At 44.0% G+C, this 25,900-nt stretch overlaps 1 protein-coding gene across 2 annotated transcripts in view; it reads right to left on the bottom strand.

The window, feature by feature from the left end:
* Window positions 1-25,900, bottom strand: part of cdk17 (cyclin dependent kinase 17) — a 34,420-nt gene that overhangs the window by 7,997 nt on the left and 523 nt on the right. Inside the window, exons 2-4 of one of the 2 annotated variants that reach the window (XM_076076015.1) lie at window positions 10,643-10,787; window positions 8,635-8,799; window positions 2,001-2,134 (exon numbers count right to left, since the gene is read on the bottom strand). In XM_076076015.1, the coding sequence (XP_075932130.1) occupies window positions 2,001-2,134; window positions 8,635-8,799; window positions 10,643-10,769 (426 nt within the window). In that variant the 5' untranslated portion in view covers window positions 10,770-10,787. Of the gene's footprint in view, window positions 1-2,000; window positions 2,135-3,807; window positions 7,384-8,634; window positions 8,800-10,642; window positions 10,788-25,900 lie in introns of those variants that run through there. The other variant, XM_076076016.1, reaches the window with a different exon arrangement.

Genomic DNA, 25,900 nt, shown 5'->3' on the forward strand with positions numbered 1-25,900 from the left:
ATTTGGATGCGATCCGTGCTGGGTCATACCAAAGCCTGTGTTGACTTTACATGCAAATAGAAGCAAATGTGCACTTAGTTGCACTAAAAATGATTATTCCCCTGTATACATAAAGGTTAACACAATAGAGCATTAGGGCTGAACAATTAATAGAATATTAACCCGATCACCGTTTTGCAAGTTTTACAACTAACTGATAACTGATAACTGATATACAAGGCTCACATTAATCTGTGCATATTGAAGAAAATGGACATGATCAAACCTGTGCTGGTATTGCTGTGAAGTGGAAGATAAAGTCCTGCACCTGTCATGGCGTACACAGAGATTTAGGACACCGCCCCTTTCTAAAACGCATTACACATTGCCTAATAAAATGGTAATATAATGTCTTAAAACACTATATTCAGCCCCCTAAGTTCGTAACAACTTTTAAAAAGATTAGTATTGACTGAATTCTCCATATGATATTCAGCTGCCACCCCTCCACCCTTTCATTGGGATTATACATCAATGTTGTACTGTAGGTTTGAGGTGCAGTATTTTATGATTGAGGATAACTGCGTCTCCTTTAAATATAAAATAAAAATGTCTGCGGTGACGACGAGTGGAAGCACAACACTGCTGTCGATTAGCAAGCGTACTCTGTGACCGCAACCTCCTTTCTGAAACAATACGGCTTAATTAAAACCTCAAGAACCACAAGAAGAGCAGTGCACTTCCGCTCATGTAACAGAGCTTGTGTGTGTGTGTGTGTACCAGGTTGACTTATTATCACCAGATACTTCAGCTCCTCTTGTTTTGTGCACCCACAGATGTGAAAAACACTCAAAGCAAGAGCAAAATAGGTCGCGGTGTGTGTGTGTGTGTGAGAGACAGAAGGACGTTTCCAAGGTTGATTTTGTCACATTCGCTCTTCTGCCAGCAGGGGGCAGGAGGCCTCCAGGCTGAGACGCTCGTCCTCTTCAGATGAAAACTCCCTCAGGGTTTCAATATTTATAAAGATGAAGATGATATATTTGGAACGTCTGCATTCAATGTGGAGCGAGTCCACAACATAACCAAAATGTAGCATCATTTGATCTGCAAAAAATAATTGGTTCACCACCTTTTAAAGCTATTATAACAGCTCGTGTGAAACAATGGAACAGATGCCGGATAAATTAGTGGTGGCCTGCAGCAAGAGTGTCTCAGTGAATTCAGACAAAAAACACCGTGAAATTACAAACTTGCAGGCAAACGAGTCCCCTGATAATCATGAGGAGGTTTTTCTTTTTTTCCCCCTACTATTCATCCTGTTTATTTGCTGAGCTCGTACATGTTACTGTGTCTGAGGTAGGCCACCGAGGCCAATTTATCATCTTTGATCCAGCCGGTGTTTAAAAAGCTTGATGAAAGGGTGAAAGGGTGAAAACGTTGATGAAACAGCTTTTGGTTGGAAAAGGGGCGTGTCTGCATCCAGAAAATATGAACGACACATGGAAATGACTGACTGGAGGGGAAGGAGCCTTGTGCCCTGTTTCGGGTAGGACTCTACTAAAAATGTTAAAAATGGAATATTTGTTTGCGTATTGCAACGGTATTTTTTCGCAAATAATAAAAATGATGTTTAGTTTGTTTATGTTTAGTTTTGAATGGCATAAGTTCACTATCTATAGAAGAGGAACAAAGGAGACTCCTCTCCCAGCATGCTCTGGAGCCGCACAGAGATGGCCGACGTACAGAAGAATCGCTGTGGTTTACAGCACAGACCATCACATTGCATCTCTTTACCAGCCGCTGCTGTGGTCCTCGTGGAGCGGGAGTGCCATCAATATCATGATTCTTGGACACCAAGAGCCCATTAGGAGCCCCCCCCCCCCCTCTCATCAGATCTCCCATGAGGCTTAGGGGGAGAGGAGGAGGTAGTGAGCAGAGCAGACGGAGAGGGGGTGACACGTGGAACGCTGCCATGTAAGCCTTTTTTTCAGTTACTGTGTGTGCATGTGCGTGTGACTCGCCTCCATGGAGATCCGCCGGTGGATGCGGTTCCTCAGACAGACGCCGGTCGGAGATTGCACCTCGTCTGAAGACGTTCCCGATGCCTGGTCGCTCTCCCCGTCGGAGCCCATCTTCAGGTTCTCGTGCACAATATCTGAGACAGAATGAGAACAATACAATACTTAAAAAGACAAATAGAAACACATGGTGTTGGTTTTTTTTCCAACAGGGTACAAAGTGGCAATAAATCGGACTAAAGTGGTCCGTTTGTTATAAATCTGACCCGGTCCAGTCCGTCTACTATGACAGATAGGTTGCAGTTTGATCGATATCACGTTAAGTCCCCCATTTAGCATTTATAAGCACTATAGAAGCACAAATAGTTTATAACGCACTATAATGTAGTTGTAAGTACTATAAATATATAAATAAGTGTTCTTCTCCGATGAAGACTTAGTTTATATTATCACAACTGTTTTTTTCTATATTGTAATTCATGATTTGTTAATAAAGCAGCCTCCTCTTGTGAGTACCCACAGGAGGAGTTATAATGATATGCTTACAACTTCATTATATATAGTGCGTTATAAACCATTAAATGCTTATCTGCTGGTTATAAATATTTATTAGATATAGAAATATATATTACATGTGCAAATGGATTGATTAGGGCTGCAACAATTGATTATATTTCCAATGAATCCATTATGTGGTCCATAAAATATTCAGATAAAAAGTGAGAAATTCCAAATCAAAACCTCTTAAAGCCGAAGGGGATTCTTCACATTATTGTAAAATATTCAAAAGAAAAGAGAAAAGCAGCAAATCGTCACTTCTGAGGAGCTGGAACCAGAGAACGTTTGACATTTAGGTTGATAAATGACTTGAATGAGTTATCGATGATCACAATTGTTGCCAATTAATTCTGTCAATCAACTAGTCCAACAACTGAATAACTGCTCAACCATTGATTTGATGAACACTGTTGACTTTAGGAAGTCTAATCTGGACTCTTCTTTTTAAATCAATTTTGACCAGGATAGACAACAGAGCTATCATTACTGTTAAGTTGCTATTTTATTATTATTTAATTATGAATATTAGTCACAAATATTATGAATTGCTGAAGCTGAAGCGTCGTTAATGTCATTAGTTCCACCTATGGTTTTCCTGCTGTGACGAGTCAAAATGTCTTCCGTGGAAAATGGCATTTGGAAACGCCAGAGAATTGAGAGTGCCCAAATTTTGCAAGGCTAGCAAGATTTGTGTTAGCAAGATCTACCCAGAGAGCAGAAAGACAAGTTGAGGACAAGATGGACAGACGGGGAAGAAAAAGAAACACTGGTGGTCCTCGTCAGGCAAATAAGAAGAAGTCTACTAATCTATTATTCTTTTGATAATCATGTTATTTCAATAAAAGTTAACTTGGGAACATGTTTGGCTTCCATATTAAATTGGTTTAAGTAATGCTTATAGTTAGTTATAGTGAGAGTAGCAGTACTTGTAGTAGGCGTATATAAATTGAATATTTTGGAGAGAGTGAACAGAAATATTAGCTTTCGACTGGCCCTCAAACCGCACAGCAACCTGTGAAGATGTTATGAAATGCACATCTTTAGTTGACCGTCTGACTCTCTATGTCTCTCTACCCATCGCTCTCTCTCTCTCATCCCCCTCTCACACCCTTGTAACCCCAGAGGCCAAATATTAAGCTCTCTAACCAGCACCACTTCCACCAATAAAACTACCACCACTACCAGAGTACAGCAGGAGCAAACACACTGATGCACAAACCACATGCAACCCCCTCCCCACACACACACACACAGTTAATGAGTAGCCATGGTTGAGCAGCTCTCTGTCATCAGCATGTCAGCGCCTCCAACCACGCAGTCTGTCATCTAATGTGAAAGCAGAGCAGAGAAATGAGAAAGAATTCCTTTGTTGATGTAGATCAAGTGTTCCAATTATTTCAAACACGATACACCTGATTAACTCTCTAAATATCACACCGGAGATAATTAATTATCCTTTTTAGTCTAGATTTTAGGAGAGAATTATTGTGTTTTCGCACCCTCACAAAGCTCTTACTCTATTCATGCGCCTTATTAACAAACTTCCCTTCATACAGTAAAGTCCTATTTCTGTACTCCGCGGTTTGGCCACAACCCAGAAGAACACTTTGCCCCAGAATGTGAACCTGTCTGTGGTCATCTGGGAAAAAAAACAAGACAAAGTCTCCTCAGATTAAAAGGAAATACTGATCCACTTTTAGAACCCAAGACGTTTTCAGGATTTTCCTCTTGGGGCTGACCCGTTCAATTCTACTCCGCGTGTCACTCTGTTTTCCACGGATGGTTGAAGTGAGGTTCGTCTTGCTGCGGCGCCATCTGAACTTTGGCTTTGGTTAGAGTGGGAGAACTTGATATTGTACAGGAGGTCTCTAAAGCTGGGGTAGGCAGTTTATGTTTGGTGTCATTGGGCAAAAATTCCAGATAAACCTTTCGCTACGATATCGGTGAAGCCTTTCAGAGATGGAGAGAAAAGGTTGCTAATAGCTTAGGTTTGTGCTAACCTTAGCGTGAGTTTAGCAGAAGGCTAAATTATTATCTCTGAAACGCTTCACCGATATCGTCACTTCCTTTTTGATGAGTCCTCTTTCCTTTTTTTGGGGTTGCTTTACAGTGTAGGTAGATGCCAATGCTGTGGTAGCAACTTTTCCTGCAGTTTTCCTGCGTTGAGTGAGGCTTTCCCTGAAGGGACCTGTACACTCTTTGCATTTGTAGACCAGCCAGTAGGAACACCCTCTTTCTGAAATGACCTGTGATTGGTCAAAGTCTCCCGTCATAGGCTATATTTTCTAAAGCCTAATAATAGACCCAACAGGAGGCACAGAAGTCTATTTGAATTACAAGATGCTGAAGGGTTATTATAGTTTTTGCCCAATAAAGCCCAAAATAAACTGCCTGTGGAATTCACCACGATAGAGAAGGCAAGAAGAAATGTCCCGTCTGTCTTGCTAAAAAAAAAAAAAATAGTAAGACATGATATAGGAAAAGGTGAGGGAGATGAAAAGAATTAGAAAAACGGAAGGAACAGGAAATTGTTGCAAGGTTTCTTTCTGCTCCACATCCTTCCTCATTTCTTCATCTATTTCACCTATTCAACCATCTACCTTCATCCATCTCCTCTGTTTTCCCAAGGGCCCCCATTTTTATCAACTTTAAAAGCACGCTCAGTAGAGTGCAGAGCTCTTCCAGGTGTGTCTCCCTCTCTCCTCCCAAACAAAGTAGAGCCGAGTCTCACTCAATCGTCCCTCACGGCTCCCTTACAGTCAAGATGGCAGCTACATAAAAATGGGGATATATTCATCTTGTGTCGAGCATAACTGTAGTGGATTATAACATACTGGTTGGATACGTACGTAATCGGCAAATACTCGAGATCAAACTTTTCTATGGATGTCAGTTTTTTTTTAGCAAAAATGAGTCCAGCGACAGACTAGGTAAGGTTTGTTTTTAGCCGAGTCGATCGCCGTAAAGGCCTTTTGCTACTGAGGCAGTTGCTGATCCCTTGCTGCCCCTACCGGCCGGTTCTTAATTGGGAAAACAATGAAATCATTTGTTTCGGATTGAATTATATAAATTAAGTTAAGATATTTATACTATTTATGGTCGCCAACTTTCAGCGACAGCTATTCAATGTATTTACATTCTGTAAGTCGGTCTCTATACAGGAGTTTTCATTGTTAGAGGCGGGGTCCGCCATTCTCACCCAGGGCTCAAATGACCACATGTGGGATTTACAGGACATGATGCAAATATATGATTCTATTTCACTGATATCAGCCTCGCTGTTTACTGTTTTCTTCTTCTGCTGCCACAAAGCTGAAGTACGTTACTGCTATTGAAACATTTCTCCTGCTTCTCATCAAAAGAACTGGCAAAAACACCACGCGGCTTCTTACTGTGAACCATTCCACGATGCATTTGTCACGGAAGCTAGTGCCGCTAACCACGATCGCTCATCAAAAATGCATCTGCAAAACAAGACTGCAGTTACATTCATCACTTTTTGTCCGCGTATCATTATTGATATTTGCAAGGGAGTAAAGGAACAAGAAGGAGCATTTAAAGCGAGCTGTTTGATGAAGACCTTCACCTCAAACTCAGGAAGGTAACCAACTCCTAACTTTCATCGTACCCCTGTCGTGTGCCATGAGCAGCATGAAATGAGCCTGCGGTTGCTCATGGCCTGATGGAAATTGGCTAATAATTGACTGACCTTTTTCTCTCAAAATAGCACGACTATATTTGGCTGCACTGTGACCAGATCGATCACTCTGCTGTTGTATTTCTGACCAAGTAGATGTTCCTACGCGTTTCAGTACGTAAACGGGCCTGTACGCGCACAAGCAGATCGATACAGAGCTTAAAAAAAAAAAAAAAAAACTTTATTACAGTCGTCATAAACATACAGGCCGCCCACATGACATTTGACCACCGCATTCAACCCATCCTACGCATTTTTTGGAGCAGTTTTGTTTGTTTCAACACATATTTAGAATGTGTTCTATTTTCCCTATACCTGCCAGACTTTATTCTTCCTAACATCACCTCCGTCTCTCTATAAACACCTTGCAAACAACTCATTCTCGCCCCACTTTCCTTCTTCAACTTGTCTCCTCTTGGAAAAACCAAATGGTCTCTGTTCCCTTTTTCTGTCACTTCTCTGTCTCTGGTGTTCACGTTTCTTGCCCGACGTCAAAAACCTCAGCAATTTCTTTCGCTTCCCATTCCCGCCTTTCTTTCCCTTTCACTCGACATATTTCTTCATCGCTCCCAACTTGTTTTCTCTTTTGCGGCAGCCGATCTGACTCCCACTGTTGCGTCAACACATTCCTTCGCTACCTGTGCAAATGATCTCATCTGTCCTACTTTCTTTTCCTTTCAGCCTCCTTTTCCTTTCACATGCCTCTCCATTATCTCCAGCTATTTTATCCCGTCATCTCCTCCAAAAAAACCTCCCAAATTCTTTCCCTCACAATAATATTTTCACCGTCTCCCATCATCCCTTCGCCTTCCAACAGACACATAGCTGCTCTTCAAAAACCCTGAAGGCTGTTTTATAATCTTCCTGCATTGTTGTTCTTTTGCAGGTCTCTTATCTTCTCTTGCCTCACTTCTTCCTCTATCCAAAAACCTTGAAGGAATTGATTTTCCACCCACTTTTGGTCTTTCTGTCCTTCTCCACACATCCTTCCTTTCTTTCTTGACAGTCTTTTGTACTCTTTCTCTGACTTTGTGATCTTTCTCTCTTCCTACTTACTCTTTACTGTCTTTAGCAGCTTTGCTAAGAAGCATACAGAGTGGAGCAGCAGTATGTGGTTCATCAATGTCCTACTTAACTGTCCTGTTTTTAGATCCAAGTCCCTCTATCTAGGCCAGGGTCCAGTGCGAGACTCAACAGGTCCTCTCGTGTATCGCCCGGCCAAAACAATCTGCTTCGAGAAGCATCAATCAGGGTCCACGTATTTACTGAAATAATAAACATTATTCCAGTAACTCAAAGTGGTAAATCCTCTAACATTGAGTCCAACAGTTACACAGATGCTGATTATTGCTGCCTGTCCAAGTGGAAATAATACAGTCAAAACAGTGTTAAACAATGTTTGTTTAAGGTTTAAGGCAGCATCTGTGTGGTACAGTGGAGTGTAGCTGATCATACAGGCTGTGAAATCAATAATGAATCTGGAAGGAATGCCTGTCAGTATTCTTAAAGGGACATAGTAACGGAGCAATCAGAAAATACTACAATTTGAACATGATTAATAGCAAGACTAAGAGTCTACAGCAGTTGTACTTAAGCACAGCTAACTGCTAACATCATTATGCTAACACGCTGATGTTTAACAGCTATGATGTTCCCTATCTATGTTTAGTGATAATTCTCTGGATAAGTGAAAAATGTCAACCATCTGGTGGCACTAGAGGAAAAGTCAGGAGATCGTTAATGTCAGTGGGATTCATCTTCTGGGAACCATGAATATCTGTGCACAATTTCACGTCAAGTGAGTCGACTAACGGTTTCAGCTCTATCTTGACCCCACCATAACCAATCAGCGGTGGGTAAAGAAGCTGTGACACCAAAATATGAAGAGGGGAACCTCTGCAATTAGCTAACTCAGAGCTCTAATTGAAGCCTCAACAGATCAGTCTTGATCTGTTGAGATCAAGCGTTTTCAAAGCGTTTGTTTGTCCCTCCAGATCCTGCCAGGCTTGCTTGACTGAACATCTAGAGAGCCCATAGGCTGGTAGATTATGATACCCACAACACTTTGTTCCTCCGTTTCACGCTGTCCCCTGAATCATCTCGTCAACCTTTGGTCCGAGACTCGCTGCCACCGCTCGATAGTGGTGAGACCACGTCATGTTTGACTGAACCCCCCCCATCCATCTGTCACTCGTGGATGTGGACACCCAGTCACTCTGGCCAGGAGTGTGCTCTCGAGTATTAAGAAACAGGATGGAAAATGTCAGGGCCGTGACACGTTTTCTGTCTGTTCCCGGATGCCATCTGCACTCGCACTACTCACTTCCTTCCTTGCGTGCGAGTGTGTGAACATGTGTTTGTGTGTGTGTGTGTGTGTCTCACCTAGACGACTGCCGTTGCGTGGCATTGCCATGAAGGACCCCAGGGTGCCGCCGATGACGCTGTGCGGCCGGCGGAGTGGGGGCTTCTTGAAGGAGCCGGTGTACTGGTGCAGGAAGGAGTGCATGCTGTGCGAGGTGGGGGGGCGGCCGTTCCTCATGAAGGGCTCTGAAACACAACAGAACAACAACGGCCATAAATCAACGGAGGCTTTGCAGCCGCAGCACAATTGTCTTCAATAACCCACCTCAGACACAAACATGGATGAAACTAAATATCATCTCTCATCTTCCTCAACCCACTGCAGTGTGCTCTTCATTTCAAACACATGCTGTGCAGCCAAGCTTTCTTTAAACCTACAGGACTTTATTTGACATTTAAAGTCTAAGACCCGGCGGTTCCAAAAATACCAAACATCAGCCTAAATTAGAGAGAAATGTGTATAAATAGATGAAAACAGACATCAAATATTCTCCAAAGTTATGTAATGTTGCACCACGTTAGCTTGGAGAAACTGGCTCGATATGGGCAGAATCAGATGTTACACAAACTGTTCTGCTCACAAGGAAATTGAGCAGTTTTGTGAAATATTTCTGAAAATATTCACTTTGTCGCCGAGAGTTCTCTTTCTGCCGCGAACACATAGTTACAGGTGCAAACAGGTGGATTTTGTTATCTTTTGGCAAGCTAAGCTAACCGCCTGCTGGCTGTAGCTTCACATCATTTTGCACGACAGTAGCAGTACTGGAAAACTGAGAGCCAAAGGGCAATTATGTTACTCCACCAATGAGGGCAAAATAGTAGCCTCACTCACGGGCCCCGATAAGCGATTAAATGTCCAATCACAGCCTGCAAGGAAACCCTGTAAGCAAACATTAGGACCCAGTGTTCTCCCTGTGGGCAGCGTGGCTGTCAAGAGTCCAGCTGCTGCACCCTCACGAAAAGGTCTTAAATGGCCCCGTTCTGATCTGCATTAGAGAGGCCATAAGTCTCTCGCAACTTGTGGCTTTATCTTTCTGCTCCTGCCAACTTTCTTTTCGTTCAGCCAACCTTTTAAACTCTGACGCGACGGACTGTGCCGTGTTCCCACAAGTCAACCTCACATTCTAACAGTATGCTGCCCTCGGGTGCTTGTCAGTCGTAGCAGAATTACATGTTGAGCATGAATTATAGAAAGCTTTTCAGCAACTGATGGTAAAATATGATACATCTCATATTTCAATTTAGGAGTCACTGGGTCATTTATAAATCCCGTACTGAACAATTAACATTAAATCAATGAAAATGTGGCTTTGATGAGAGAGATTACAGAGTACCTTCATAGTCTCCTCTGCACTTTGTAAGACAGGGTGGTTCTGACCTTTGACATCTGTTACTGCTGAATATCTGTAGTTTGTTTTTTTGAGCCAGGAACTGAAGCTTCTCCTACAGCTGCATTTATCTGTCTGGATACGGAGCCAGATTACTGAATGGGAAGCGTTCTGTAAATGATGGACGCGCGAGTCCTTGTATTGTGGCAGCTGTCAATCACAAGTGGCAGCCAATCACTTTCATGTGTCTATCACACCGTCGAGCGTCCTGGAGACAAACTGTACCGCGATGCTAAAACAGGCAGAAAGTTATATAACTAAGAGATGTCAAGGAAAGTGTACTTGCCAGTGTGTTGCTCACTATATATACACACACACACTACCTTTTCACTTGCTGAGCTGCTCTGTCTGTGTGTGTGTGTTCAAGTAGCTGCCCTGCTTTTGCTCCTGTTACATAACTTGATAGAGAGCTACTCACTGAGAGTCCATTACAGCTGTTACTGACACACACGCTGTGAACTGCTGTGCTTCATCATTTAAACAACCCTAACAGCTCAGAAAAACTTCCAGTCACACAAAATTAAGAAAGAAAATGGGATGAATATGCCAATGCACTGCTGATTATAGACCAGAATCCCTCTGTAAAAACTTGTTTTTAAAATTCCCAGATGTGTTTTTATAAAAATAGGGTGAATTTTTACCATTGTCCTTGGTGCCTCCGTCCTCGATGGTCATCTGCTCAGCCAGCTCAGACAGAGACTCGTCGATGGTCTGACTGGAGCGGAGTGTTAACGACAGGTGCTTCTTAATCCTCTTCATCTTCTCCATAGCAGGGCAGTGTGCGGCCTGTGGGACACACAGAGAAACACCCAGTCAGCCTTAGTTCAGCCGAAATGGACTGATGCACAAGTAGACAAATGCACGCAACATTTAGGGGACTGCCTTGTTGTTGTGTGTGTGTGTGTGTGTGTGTACACACAGCCTGGGGGGATTCCAGAAGCCTCCGTACAAACCAAAATATCTCAGCTCATGAATAACGTAAAGCTGCTTTTAATCCAATATTCATTCACTCTGCGCATGAATAAAGCATGAACAAAGCATGAATAAAGGATGAATATCACAGACTTGAATACAGCTGTTTTCACTTGCACACACATTTATACAATGAGAAATTAATCAACTCTAATTGAAGGAGGAGAGAGTCAAATCAGTTATCAGACACACACACGAGTGTTGTGCCAGACGAGTGTGTCTGCGTTGACGCAGCAGTCGTCCAGGTCACAGGAAACACCTTGCTCGATTTGCCTCAAGCCAGTCCCTGCTCATTGTGTTGCCGTGTCAACGCCCCATGCACGTGTGTGTGTGTGTGTGTGAGGACCGGGCACCCTGTGCGAGTGGAGGAAAGGCAGTGAGGAAGCAGCAGCAGAAATGCCCCGCCAATTCCGCCCCGACCCTCGGACCAGAACTAACTGACCCCTGCCGTCTCTCGCTCTCTCACGCTCTCTCAGCCTCGCTCAAGGTCGTTAGCGCCCCTCGTACTCATGAGACACCATCTGCTCGCTCACACACACACACACACACACACACACACACACACACACACACACACACACACACACACACACACACACACACACACACACACACACACACACACACACACTTCGGTAATTTGTCTTCATGGCACTGCGTGGCGAGGGACTCTTCATCAATCAGTGTTGGGACGTCGTATGCCCGCAACCTCAGAGTAACACACAACCACAGCCTGTTCATCAGATCCTGTGAGACTACAACACACACGCTTATGAGGTAATACCAGTCTGTAGTATGTTAGACTAACAGGGGTTAGATATCATTAAAATAGACATAGATTATATTCTGACTTTTATTCTTACTAATAAATAGCCTGTGATTAATCAGATTTATTTCAACAAAACCATTGGTTGGACACACAGCGGACACATTGACACCTTGTGCAGCTAAACTAATTGATGCGGAGGAGACTCACTGGGAAGGTGCACGGCTGCATGTGTGAGACAGAGGAACCGGGGGCAGTGGCTCGTTTTGTGCGTACACTGCAGCTGGCTATAAAAGATGAATTTAACCCTCTTTGAGCATGGATGAGAAGTCCCAAAAGTACGAAGAATAATGGAAAGATTGAACAACAGCATACAGTAACACACCCGAATCTCAGACCCAACCCAACTGGCAGTAACATTTTTTTAATGGATTTTTTTAAAAACATCTCCATCTACTGGCCAGTAACCCATGTGGTGTGTCATTAGCCCAATTTTGGAGGGGAAGTGTGTCATGCTGGCCCCATCGGCATTCAGATCTGATGACGACACACACACACACACACACACACACACTCATACACTCATACACTCATACACTCATACAAACATGCACATAAAAAGCTATCAGACGGTCCGGAAATGGGGGGAAAAGGGGATACAACACTCCAGCTAATGAGGCTGACAGTCCTGCTCGTAAAAATCTCTATGCAAAAATAATATGACTGCATTGAAGAAACCCTCTGAGACAAATGCACACACACACTTTCTCTCCCCCATACACACCCACACACTCGCCGCGTGTGAGATAAGTGCTCTTTGTCTCCCGTACAGAGGAGTGCAACAGAGCCGGGTTCTATCTCCGCTGCAAACCAAAACAAAGAGACTCATGTGACATGTGTGTGTGTGTGTCAGTGTGTGTGTGTGTGTGTCAGTGTGTGTGTGTGTGTGTGTGTGTGTGTCAGTGTGTGTTGAGATTACAGCATCTGGCACACATGAATGATGCTTGTATGTGCGTGTGTGGGGAATCCAACATGAAAAGCAGCACAGGCAATCTGCCGTCGGTAGAGAGACATAGAGGGAGAACCGAGACACTCTTTCATCACCATCACCTCCAGAAATTCTCTTTCACACACACACACACACATTTTTTGACCCACATTCCCGAGAACTCCCACCCTCTCCTGGAGCCTCTTGAGGGCTTGTGGGTAGTCCAGGGGAGGAAACTTCAAAGGGTGAGCGAGAGGGGAGACAACAGGCGACGAGGCCTAATTACTGAGCACACACACACACACACACACACACACACACACACACACACACACACACACACACACACACACACACACACACACACACACACACACACACACACACACACACACACACACACACACACACACACACACACACACACACACACACACACATTCCCACCTCTAGTCCTTGCCTTCCTTCCTTTCTCATTCCCTCCTTTTCCTATTTTCCTCTCTTCTATCCCAACTCAAATACGGAATGAGGTAATGAAATGGAAGACGTAGCTTTACAGCCAATCTCAGAGATGTGGGTGAGTGTGAAGAGGAAGAGTGGGAGGCGGAAGAGGAAGAAGACGACGAGGACGAGGAGGGAGAAAAGGAATAGGAGAAAGCAAGTGAGTTTATTTCAGAGAACAGAGCCATAACGGAGTCTTTGTGTTTGGTTAAGAGCCATGAAATCACCAGTGTGACTGCAGGCATGTACAGTGCTGCTGAGAGAAAGAGAGAGGGAGGGAGGGAGAGAGAGAGAAGGGGAGGTGGGGGGAGTGGAGTCAACTCTATATTAGGTTTGGTTTCAGTGGCTAGTTTTTGTGTTAATAGCAGATTTGGGAATTAAAAGCATTAACTTTTTAAGTTGGCCAACCAAGTGTGTGCTCCCCAGATCCAGTGGGCCATAAAGTTCATGTTCCCTTTGTAATTACACATTAAATGTATGTTTTCAAGATTGAATTAGTCGTCAAGTAAGAGCTCCCCAGACCGGTGTCCTACAGACAGTCCTGATGACCAGCATACGGCAGCTTTTCGTTGAGCGAGTACCCGAATATTGATATCACTTAAAATGCCCATCCCTCAGGGTCAGCCCTTCTCCCACACTAAAAATGGCAGCCATACATTTGATCAAAATTGGGTTTGATATAATGTCATCAAGTATGTGAGAGTGTGCTCCCAAAATCTAATCAAGCATCAAGTGTCTGTGGTCCTCAAATGCAGACCCCTCATCCGCTGTTTGCTCCCTAGTTCAATGGATCGTTGAGTGCGTTACCCAAATCTGTTTATTCCCTAAAATAAAATCCCAAATGTTTCAGTTCCTCAGTTAGGGCAAGAGATTCTTAAATATTTTTTGAAATGTCTGACCACAGTAGTCTAAGCATGCACAAACACAACTTTCTCTTCCATACTTCTGTCAGTTCCAAAAAAGGACGGGGGGGAACAAACAAAACAAAGAACAGAGGGAGAGTTGAGAGGAAGACTGAACAGTCGCCACTTCCTAAAAACGGATAAAACAGATAGAGACGTTAAAATCGCTGCTCAAAATAAACCTGCTCAGTATGGAATCCCATTCACTCTCCTTTAGGAGAACAGGGCCCGAAGGGAACATTAGCTCACATTTCTGAGGGATCTATTGGTCAAAGTTTCACACGTGGTTCAATCCTTGATGCTCATTAAGTCACATTGCCCTGTATTGTTGGTGTCCGTTTTTAACCCTTGCCCAACCCTGACTTGTTATTGACCAGATGATTGCAGGTTGGTGACCGTGTGCAAAATGAGACAATTACTGGCATTACCACGTTACAGGTGTGTAGTTGAGATGAAAATAAAGGCAAAGTTCGGAGCTGGGTGTGGTCCGAGCCAGGGGGCTGGAAGAAGTGGGGACAGGAAGTCGGGAAGGAGCTAACTGTGAAAGTCACAAAATGAGGCCTTTCATCAACACACCGAGCAGCTGCCAGAACATTTTGTGGCAAATCCGCTAACGTCTGCAGCCTAAAGGCATCAACTATATCCGATTTATCCTCATGCGTACAGCCAACTGTGCCCAAAGAAAGGGAGAAGTTCCTGTTGTGGTTTGTGGATGACTTTGCACATGTCCGCACAAACAATGTAAAAAAACACTGTGTCACTATTCTGCTTCATTCAATACGACTTTGTTGCACCATGTAATCAAGAGTGAATGTGGGCGATACCAAAACTTGGTTTATCAAAACTGGAAATTTGTGTTATTTGTTCAACCAAAGCCTTTTTAAAGATGCCTGACTAAACTGTGAGGGTATGTTGATGTTTCAAAGTTGAAATACATAATGCTGCAAATCCAAAGAGAAGAATAAAATCCTTAATGAACTCATCTTGCTAACAAGTGTTGCTTGTGTAGAGAAAAACTCATTTCTCCATGGCAAATTAGATCTTTCTCGCTAAAAGCCCGATATATACAGTAGCTGGTTTCTCTGGGCCACAGAGCTCCATTGTTGGATAGAAACTATTGAAAACACATCAATGAGCCGAACCATTGCAACCACTGAGCGACACGTTCCTCCATTGCAACGAACATGGACACCGTAGTTTGTTTTTAGGTCAATCGCACGTGCACGTCCTGCTGCTTCAAACACTAACGCGTCAAATGCGCATTCATCCGTGAATAGTCCTGAGAATAGTTCCTAACAGACGCACTATTTACTCCTGTTTGAGCAACATCTGTCCAGAACTACAGTAGCCAGCTGTTTCAGGATATTACTTAATTAATTAAACTATGTATACGTGTTGTGTTTCAAGCCCTCTGTAGGAAAGAATCAGCTTGGTCTGTGAGCCACAGGCATAGCAGGAAAGCCAGAAGGTATTGACGGGCATACTAATGCATCGTTCGCTTTGGATATGTTGACAATAAAAAAGATACAGAGCAACAATAGCCTTATCCTTTAACTCGCCGCGAAGGCAACAACAATATCTGGAATCATCCTCCAACCTTTGGCAGCGTTACTTTTTAAACCGTTTCGAACCTTGTTTGACTAATCAGCTCGGCTCCACGCCCAAACATCCTCTGCGTCTTCGCTGTTATATAATGAGGAATTGGCTTTACGACATTTGTTTTCTTTGGCAAACTGTTCTATTATACAATTGTCAAGCGTCCTTTATCTGTGAACGTCTCATTGACCGATGACTCCCACATTCGCAGCCTGCTCGGCCGCCCACACGCACGCCACACAACTGAAATCACACTTTTGTTAAAAGCAGCGACAGACGTGTTAATCAGAGAGGTTCAGATGAAAAAGAAAAAGAAAGCTAGAAGGCGAAATCTGAACTCACTCAGGTGCTCACTTTTGATCCCCCCCCCACCCTGGTTTACAAAATGTCTGGTTCTAGGATCACAGGTGAATATAATGTTTGCGATGCCTCAGGCACTGCACTGCACTGATTACAGCACTGCAATCATATAATCATATACAGATCACACAGACGAGGGAGTTTCCCTCAGAGTGAAGGTATACATTTCAACCAAAGCACCGCTGTCTGTCCTACATGATGTACACCACTGCAAAGACTTCAAAGACCAGGAGCCACAGTGTCACCTCGCCAAAGCCCACGGGGTGCATGAATCCCTGCATCCGATATCATCACTACCACAACTGTGAGGCCTACTTAAATAAAACTAACTGTGGACAAAGACTCTACGTTCTGCTGATTCCATCTTCGCTCTGTAGGTTTGCCAGCTTTGAATCCAATAGGAGACTGCACCCATCCAGTGAATGGATATTTCCCAAATTTCTAGTGTTTAGATTATGTGTTTCGTGTATCAACCAACAATATCTTCAGCTTCATTATCAAACTTACTAGCGCTCCCATCAGCTGAACCCTGCCGGGTACAGTAACAAGCATGCGTTTGTGCAGCTCTGAGGGGACACACACACACACACACACACACACACACACACACACACACACACACACACACACACACACACACACACACACACACACACACACACACACACACACACACACACCCAGTGCTGCTAGCCCGGTGCAGTGGGTGCTTTCCACTGAAAGAGCCTTTGTTTTGGTTGAGAGAAACTAAAAAAAGAGCTTCAGCATGACTGAGCCAGAGGGGCGAGCTGAAATAACCCTCTGCCTGTCTGTGTGAGCACAAAAGGCGACAATGTTAATATTAAAAAAAGACTTTACCGATGGCCAATGAATGAAGAATATCACTTGGGTGAAAAAGAGATGCGGGAAGAGAAGAGGAACAAGGGAGAGCAGGAGGTATTTAAAGAGAAGTGAGACAACTTTGAGTCTTATTGGTCAACAAATAGACACCAGAATCATCCACGTGCTTTGTGTGGCTCTTTGTTGCTCCATCCCAAAACTTCCGCGTGTTCCACTGTCGCCGCTGCTAATCTAAATGGTCCGCAATCTGTTCTGCAACGCAATTAATCTACAGCGATAAACATCTGAGTCAGCAGTAACCACGAGGAACAACAGGATCTTATTCTTTTCCCATGTGTGAAAACTGCATTTTTAAATGCTGCGGTTTGTTAATCTGCCGTGGATTTATGTTTGCCTAATTTGGCTAAATCAGTGACATGGAAATTAATCACATCTCTCTGACAAATAGTATCTCATTTGAGTGAGCTGTACATCACTCAACCCATCAAAACAGTACAAACAATCTACCAAGGACATAAACAAAAAGATGATGCAGAACCTGGGAAGAAAACAACAAGGAGAAGAACACAGATCCTGGGGTTTAATGGGAGAGATGGGAAGAATGAAGATAAAGGATTGGGAGAGGAAAAGGGAGCTGGAAGGGGGGGGGGGTCTTTTTAGCTATAGAAGGCTGCAGTGTCTCCCAGCTGAATGCACACACACACACACACACACACACACACACACACACACACACACACACACACACACACACACACACACACACACACACACACACACACACACACACACACACACACACACACACACACACACACACTCCTGTGTCTTCTGTTTTCAGCAGGAGGGCGAGGTTTGAAGGAAACAAACACACTGTGTATACATAAATATATATAAATGCATTTGTGGGTGTTTGTTTGTGTACACGCACTTGTGTGTGTGAGTGTGTGTGTGTGGGGGGGGGGGGGGGTTAGCTCGAGGTCATGCCAAAGGCAATACACTTCATCCATCTCCACTTACCAAACAGAGATTGTGTGCAGGATAGATGATCCTCTTATCACTTGTTCACGCCGGCATTGTAATCAATCCACCCACGCACACTAACGTCTGTATGTGTGTGTGTGTGTGTGTGTGTGTGTGTGTGTGTATATTCAAAAGGAATGAGACGACTATGTGCTCGAGAAAGGTTCATCACACCACTGTGCTGTTCCCCTCAGCTCTACAGAGGAAGTTGGTGTGTGTCAGCTCTTTGTAAAGTTAGCTACTAGCTGGTGACCACAATGGAGCAATTTGCATACGAACACATGTTGTTTACAGCTTGTTGTGCTGTCCCCACCACAGCTTCAAAGTGAACTATCGGTATCAGTGGAACTGGGTCCTGATAGTGGCCGAGGGCTGCAAAAATGCACGACTGACTTTAAATTAAATGGTATACATTTATTATTTAGATAGACAGAAAGCAATTCTACGCACCACGACAAACATTCCACGCATGATTCTGGCGATAGGGTTGGTAAAATAATGCAACACTGCCAGCTGTTGACAGGTATCAGCCGATCAACCCGCCATCGCCTTTCCCCCAAAACTATCGTTAATTTATCTGCCTTTGAAAATCCACCATCTGTCGAAGTCTACCAAAAACTATAACTTTCCTCAAAAGTTGATGAGGATGGTTTTGCTCTCGACCGATTGGCTTTGGTTTTCCAAATGGTTGTTTGGCTTTAAAACAGCTAGCTGGGACACCGTTTATTTCGGAGGCTGTAACGTGACTGTTGGCTGTTTGTTGAGAGATCATGCTGCTCCCCGACTTCACAGTCACCGTGTTGTTTGTGCAGTGAAAGTGGTTGTTATCTGGCGCTGTCCGCTACGTATGAGAGGCGGTTTTATTGCACACGAATGATGTTCACATTGCCCTGTTCGCCTCACTGTAGCTTCTGTCTGTTTAAAGAAGTGATTTGCCGTCACTAGCTGTGTGCGTAGCTGCATAATGTGCTACAGGTCCGAGGTTGTTGCCGAAAAAAAACAACCTAAAAGGATCTTTTCTTCATGGCAGTAAAAAATATTTTGTCAGGAAATCATGAAGCACCTGCTGTTAACCCTCCCTGTGCTCCTCCAGCCGCGATGATCAGCTGCTGCTACAGTACGCGAACACAATGCCCATTGTGTTTGTGGAATCAACACCCTCCTTCTCCTCTGGCCTGTTACACGCTCGTCTGTCTCATTACATCCACACCAGACTAACGAGGGTTAATGAGGAGCTTCCGGTCTGTCCAACAAACACACACACACTCACACACTCACACGCACACAGCTGGATGAAGACAGCGTACCAAGAATATGTGTTTTCCTGTCTGGATGTTTGGTTGGTGAATCCAAACACACAGCTGGAAATCGCACATTCCAGTGGAGAGATGGGAAACTGTAGGAGCTTAAGATGGCGCACACACACACACACACACACACACACACACACATATATAAGCTGTTTCCTCAATGAGAGTGTATTATGCAAATTACGTTGCACTGCAATAGAAAAGCTGAAAGAAAAAACAAGGTCTCAACTCGCTCAGAGGACCTTTTGATAATACTGTGAATGACAAATTATGTCTGACAAATGATGAGCGTGTTGCAAAACGTCCTTAGCCATCTTTTCCATTAGATGATTCAAATGTCTAATTTGCTGCAAAGTGTTGAGGGCTTTCCCGCAGTGTCTCTTTGTGTGACCGATGAATGGAGCACATTCAGCCACATATCGGCGACTTTCAAAGCTGTAAAATTTGAAAAGCTGCATGAAAAAAACCCCCAAAAAAACTTCTTTGGGTTTTTTTGTTAAAGTTCCTGGGCAGAGATGTGAAAATCAGTGACCTCCTGCTGCCGGTTGGGGTCATCCACATTCAAATGTACTCAGTCAGATGAAAGCAACAACAGCTACAGTCGCCCACACCCAACAACACGAAGACAAAAAGGCAACGCTCCACCACGGAGAGACTTCCAAGGATGGCAGGTTGTCTTACACAACAGGACTCTGACCTCCCTCCCTCTATTATTACCTCTCCTCCGCCTCCTCTGTCTCTGCATCGTGCATCCTCGTTCTCACGCCCCACCGCTCCAATGAACATTGTCTCCCGAGTCCATCGCCATTCACCCCCCCCCCCCCCCCCGAGGCCTGTGGGAACAGGTGTTCACTCCCCGGAGGTGCCCCGTTTTGTGTGAATGCGTGTGTTGTGAGCTGTTCACGTCATCCAGCAGTGGCCCGGGCTCTTTACAAAGATGCAACGTTTCTCATGAATTCATTATATCCGGCGTCTGCGGGCCGAAGAATGTCTTTGTGCCTCCTAGATGTGCTGTGACGCACAAAGCTCGATTAAACCAGGTAGTTGTGACTGCTGGAGTTCATGAAAACACAAACAATAAATGGTTTGTGTGTTTGTCCATCGCACACAATATCTTTAACCCCTTCAGCTTGGTATCGTTTGAATGTGTTTTATACTAGTGTCAATATGATCCCGGAGTTTCCACGGAGATATCAAAAGACTTTTCTTTATACTTTACTTTGAGAAGTACTAACATGCCTTTCTACAAAACCCCGTATAAGTTTGACAAAAGAAGAAGAACAAAATAGTATGAATTAAAAATAACAATACTTTGTGGGGGCAGGCGGGCTGGGGAGTTTGTTTTGTTTGTTTTTCTGGAGCGGCAACGCATTTTCTGTAAATGCACATACCGAATAATAAAAAACAAGGGGGAGAAAATCTGAAAATTAAAGAATAAAACACTACTCAGTGGTCAAAGTAACAAGATTCTATATCTGAGCTACACAAAGGAAGAGATTGTCTGCTCGTTGCCTTTATATTAAACAGTATAGTTCATTTGGGGGAAATAGGCTTATTTGTTTTCTTTATGAGAGTTAGATGAGACGATTGAAACCACTATGATGTCCGCACACTAAATACAAAACTATATCAATCAGCCAGTTAGCTTAGTTTAGCACAAAGACTAGAAACACAGGGAAACAGGCTGTCCGACAAAATCTCTCAACAAACATCCCTAAAGATCACATGTTATATTTCAGTTTCACCAAAAACAAAAGCTTTGTGGTGTTACTGGGGTTGTGCTGGACTATGTCGTGACCTGGTTTGGCAGCTTGCTGGGGTCTCAGCTGGTTGCCTGGTGAAGGAAATAGTCGGGCACATAACACCTCGTAGCCGTTTCTCTCCGTTTCCAGTCTTTGTGTTACTCTGATTTAACCAACTGCTAGTGGTAGCTTCATACTTACTGTGCAGACAGACAGCAAGAAAGCAAATGAGTGTATTTCCCAAATTGTGTCTTTAGGGTATTACCAGCCAGGAGCAAAAGTCCACTGAACTCATGTCAATGTATGGATGTCAAATGTCAGTATCTCTTGCAGCATTCATGAGAGACGGCTGTGTACTGTTTACCGGTTTAGTTTCTATCTTTGCTGCCGCGCGCTCACGGCAGTGGGCTCACCCGTCAATCAAACAGCGTGGAATTGTATTCTAATCTCTTCATCCGTGGGATTCCTGTTGATAAAGTCAAGAGGTTCTTGTAGTTTGTCAGTGTGATCAGCCATGGCTGCTATCACCCCACGTGTCGGAGTGTTGCGTTAATCTGGTTAGACCAGATTATCAGCGCGTGTGTGCAAACGCACCGGGCGACACCGACCTCGAATTGATCCGACCTTTCAGATAACGGTGAATTGGGTGCATACCGGTGCAGATACGGCAAAGGGCTTGAGATACATAGACACTCGGAGGGATATTGGGACAACCTCCTGCCATCTCAGCAACATTTCTGATAGAATGAATTAGAAATGGTTAAGTTAAGCACAGACAAAGCCCGACTGCCTCTCTGGGCTCCGTGAGAGATCCGATTTCCATGACTGTTTCCTGTGAACTTCCGATGCTCTTTGTTGGCACTGATTGCAGATAGCGCCTGTGTCTGTGAGGCAGTGATTAACCCGTCGGGAAGAAAGAGGGGTATGTAATTAGAGATTCCTGCTTGAGATTAAAAAGAAACACTCACTGTTATGAGGAGGCAGCAAGAGGAAGCGAGGGCAGTCGGAACAAGGGCACAAAAGCCTGTCTTGAAATCCCAGAGTTCGCAGGTTCAAATCCGGTAAGAGACAAACAGCCTCTAAAAATCGGCCAAACTCAACTGCACGTAGAATAATTCCATTGTCATGATTATAGGCGAGACGGATTTGCAAATAAATAGTTTAAGAGAAGCAGGCAGATGGCGAGAGTTGTGTAGGACGGGATGTACTGAACAGCAGATTGTCAACTACAGCTGACTGTACTTGGCAGCGGCTCCAACACTGTGCCACTTATTTGTGTTTTTGTAAGCACATAAAGTCCACTTTTAGAATCGTGAAAACCATGCAGACCACCAACATGGGCCTGGAGTCCGTTTGAAAAAAGTGCAAATCTAGACTGCGGTCGGGAAAAAATGGTAATTAGATGCTTTCCTTAAATCTTTAAGTCCTATTGTGAAAATGTTTTAACAAGATAAGGTAGTTTGGGTCTGTGCTGTATTTCTTTAAGCAGTCAGTTTAGAGTTTTGGATTGAGTCAAGTTAGGGTTCATCAGGCGAGATGAAGAGTTGAATAACTATTTTGCAAAAGGAATGGATTAGCATAATAGTGTTCCTTAATAACATTAACATTTCATGTCTCCTGGCGTCTTTTTAGCCCATTTTAGGAAGAAAACACGATTGAGGAATCTCACTGATCCTGTTCAGACCACGTGTGTCAGCGTCGATGAATATTTCAGCGTCTTCGCTGTGAAGCGACACCGCTCGAGTCTACAGCGAGAGCTCACCGCGTGAGGGGAAAGTGACTTCATGAATGAGCTGCAGGTCCGTGTATTTGAAAGTGTGACCTCTGCGTTTGTGTCGTCTGGTTAATCTTCAGATTATGAGCCAATCTGAGCCACCCAACTAAACCCTCCGTACGCACACAGTATACACACACACACACACACACACACACACACGCACGCCTGACAAAAGCATGGTGAGATCGTTTATCCTGGGGGCAATTGGACAGGACGTGATGCCAAAACATACAGTGTGTGTGTCTGTGTGAGAGAGAACAAAGAGGTCTAACACACTGGCCCATTCTCTTTCCCACTAGTGCACATACACACACTAATGGACAAACATAGTTGTCTTACAAGACCAAACATCCCTTCTGACACCCAAACACATTCATATAAGATGACAACACGAGAGAGAGAGAGACAGAGAGAGAGCGAGAGAGCTCACACCACTTCACATTCTCTGCATCGCTCACATAACTTTCCTCATCAGTGTGAGTGTGTGTGTGTGTATATGGCTACGAATGTATGTAATTGTGTGTTCCGCTGCACTCAGTCCACACTAATTGTACTCATTTTGGAGCCCTAGAATTACTCAGACCCCCCAAAAAAAACCAATAATTACTACTTCACCCACATGATGCCAACCCTGTGGCAAGTGCAGTGACAGGAAGACGTTTCCCATCGCTGTTGGAGAGTCCTCCTCTCAGATTTAGTAACACTCTACTGCTTTTTACATTTTCTGCACTTCCTCAGGTGGAACAAGAAATTATACGCAGACAGCGCTGGGCATTGCTTACCAACAAAGAAGAGAAGACGGGGGGGGGGGGGGGGGGTGCACATACACCCTGAGAAAGGTGTGTGTACAGATGTACACAGGCAACGCTTTCATACATACAGTGATGCATTCACTGGAATAACATTCCAACACACTCGTGCACACGTTAACCCACACATAAGAGGATATACATGCGCGCTCTCTCACACACACACACACACACACACACACACACACACACACACACACACACACACACACACACACACACACACACACACACACACACACACACATACACACACACACACACACACACACACACACACACACACATCAATAAAACATTGCACACGTTGGAGTTATATAAACGGGAGAGAGAAACAGAGAGGGGGGGGGGGGAGAGACAGCAAGCTGCTAGCCTGGTTGTCAATGGCAACAGTGTTTTGGAGGCTGATCATCAGTAAGTGCAGCGAGCTCTGCTGCAAAGCATGGTGGGATATCGCCACGCTTTGCACCACAGATTTCTTTTTTTTGTCAGCCGTTCAGAAGTACAGACAGATTTTATGATACGCTTATGTTTAGCTGCAACTTGTTAACAATACACTACGGTGATCTGGTTCATCCACGTGCCCACTTGATTCTGACTGGCAAACCAGCTTTACAGACCGCCACAGTGTGGGACATCAGAACAGTTCAGCTGACAGCAAGCTGTTCCCTTCACAGTACAATGTCATCGACCGCATTTCACCCATTTCTCTAACAAGTACGATTTTGGCTCCCGTCGCTTCAGCGTTTGCACGAGTTAAAGAGCCACTCCAATAATTTAGCACTGGACTTCCATAACGTTGGGGGACGTTACTAATCGTACGGTCCAAATCAAAGCAACAGAGGCCGAGGCTTTCTGCTATAAAGTCGTAGTCTCCAAGGCCAAGCCGAGACAACCCCTAACGACATCGTCGGGGTTACTTTATCAGACTTTGGAAACCTCTTCCAGAGTTATTTCTTCTCAAACCAATCACACACCTCAACTCTGCTAGGGGACAGTTCACTTCACTGTACCTATTCTCATCCGCCAGTCCCAGGAGACAGAGAGTGTGTGTGTACACATATTCACAGCACACACACTCATGTTCCTGCTGTAGGCGACATAATGCAGAGACGGATCAATACAAGCGCTGCTGTACGGCCCACAGACGTGGGGAGGGGGCTGTCAGGGTGATTACTTTGTCCTCTGGGGGTGTATCGCTCTCACAGCGAACAGCCTAGATGTGAATGTGGGTCAATATCATGCACACTCACTCACTCACACACAAATGAGCAGCCAGTTGCTCCAGATGAAGGACAGTGAAAGTGTATCCAGGTCAAGCAGGAAGCGGAAAAGAGTCCAAATGCATCACAAACGCTTCAGTGCAAAAGTGAATGATCAGTGGTCGATATGACTGGTTATCATCTGCTGTTAAATGATACGTGGGTGATATGATGATATTATGATTGACAGCTGTCTGTAATTAAATGAAATATGAAGCATGTTTAGAGGTTCTGAGGGATTTTAGACATCAGTTTCTCCAACAATTCACTTAATAGCTCACTGTTTCCAGGGTGACGACAGGATGGTGCGTTCGCGCCGTGTGGGATTAACCATTCACTCAAGGTGGCTATAAAAAGCAGAGCAATGTCTGGGTAATTTACAAGGAGGAAGTTGTGCACCGTTATCCTCCAACTCAGGTTACAAATCGCATCTCGATGGCAAACAGCGGTAAAAATCATCACCAGCTAAAGGTCGTCATTTACGAGTCATTTTAAATTCATGAACACAAATCATTTCAAAAGGAGGGGATTGCAACAGGCACAAGCACTTCCAACAGCAGAAAAGTTAACGTTTTTAGGTTTATGCTATGTCATATCAGGGAAGAATGTGTTTTTTATACAAGCAGATAGGAGTCATCAAATATCCACATATTCACTGTGAAAAATGCAACTTTTCTGCTTTAAACATGAAAGGATAATCTCACTGCATTTACAAAATGAATAGAATTGAGTACAGTGTGGTGAGGGCATCATTAATCTGTGTTTGTGGGCACAGATTAAGGACATTCAAAATGGCTAGAGGAGTGATATAAGAAGTGTGTCGGCAGTGTTACATATTGAGTTACAGCAGGATTATTTATCTCTTTTTTTAGATTTGGCAATGACATTCCTGCATTATTGGTGTGAATAGGACGCCCAGAACTCACACTGACAATGCAGGGATGTTCTCCTCGCTATTAATTTCAATAGGCGGGATGATATTTTGCGTTGGCACTCAAATTATAGTCCAGCAGTTTGTGGTATTAATACAATTTAAAAGGAAATGTTAGGT

This window comes from Anarhichas minor, unplaced genomic scaffold, assembly GCF_050575085.1.
Source record: "Anarhichas minor isolate MPS153535 unplaced genomic scaffold, ASM5057508v1 ptg000055l, whole genome shotgun sequence".
In the NCBI taxonomy this organism is placed as follows: domain Eukaryota; kingdom Metazoa; phylum Chordata; class Actinopteri; order Perciformes; family Anarhichadidae; genus Anarhichas; species Anarhichas minor.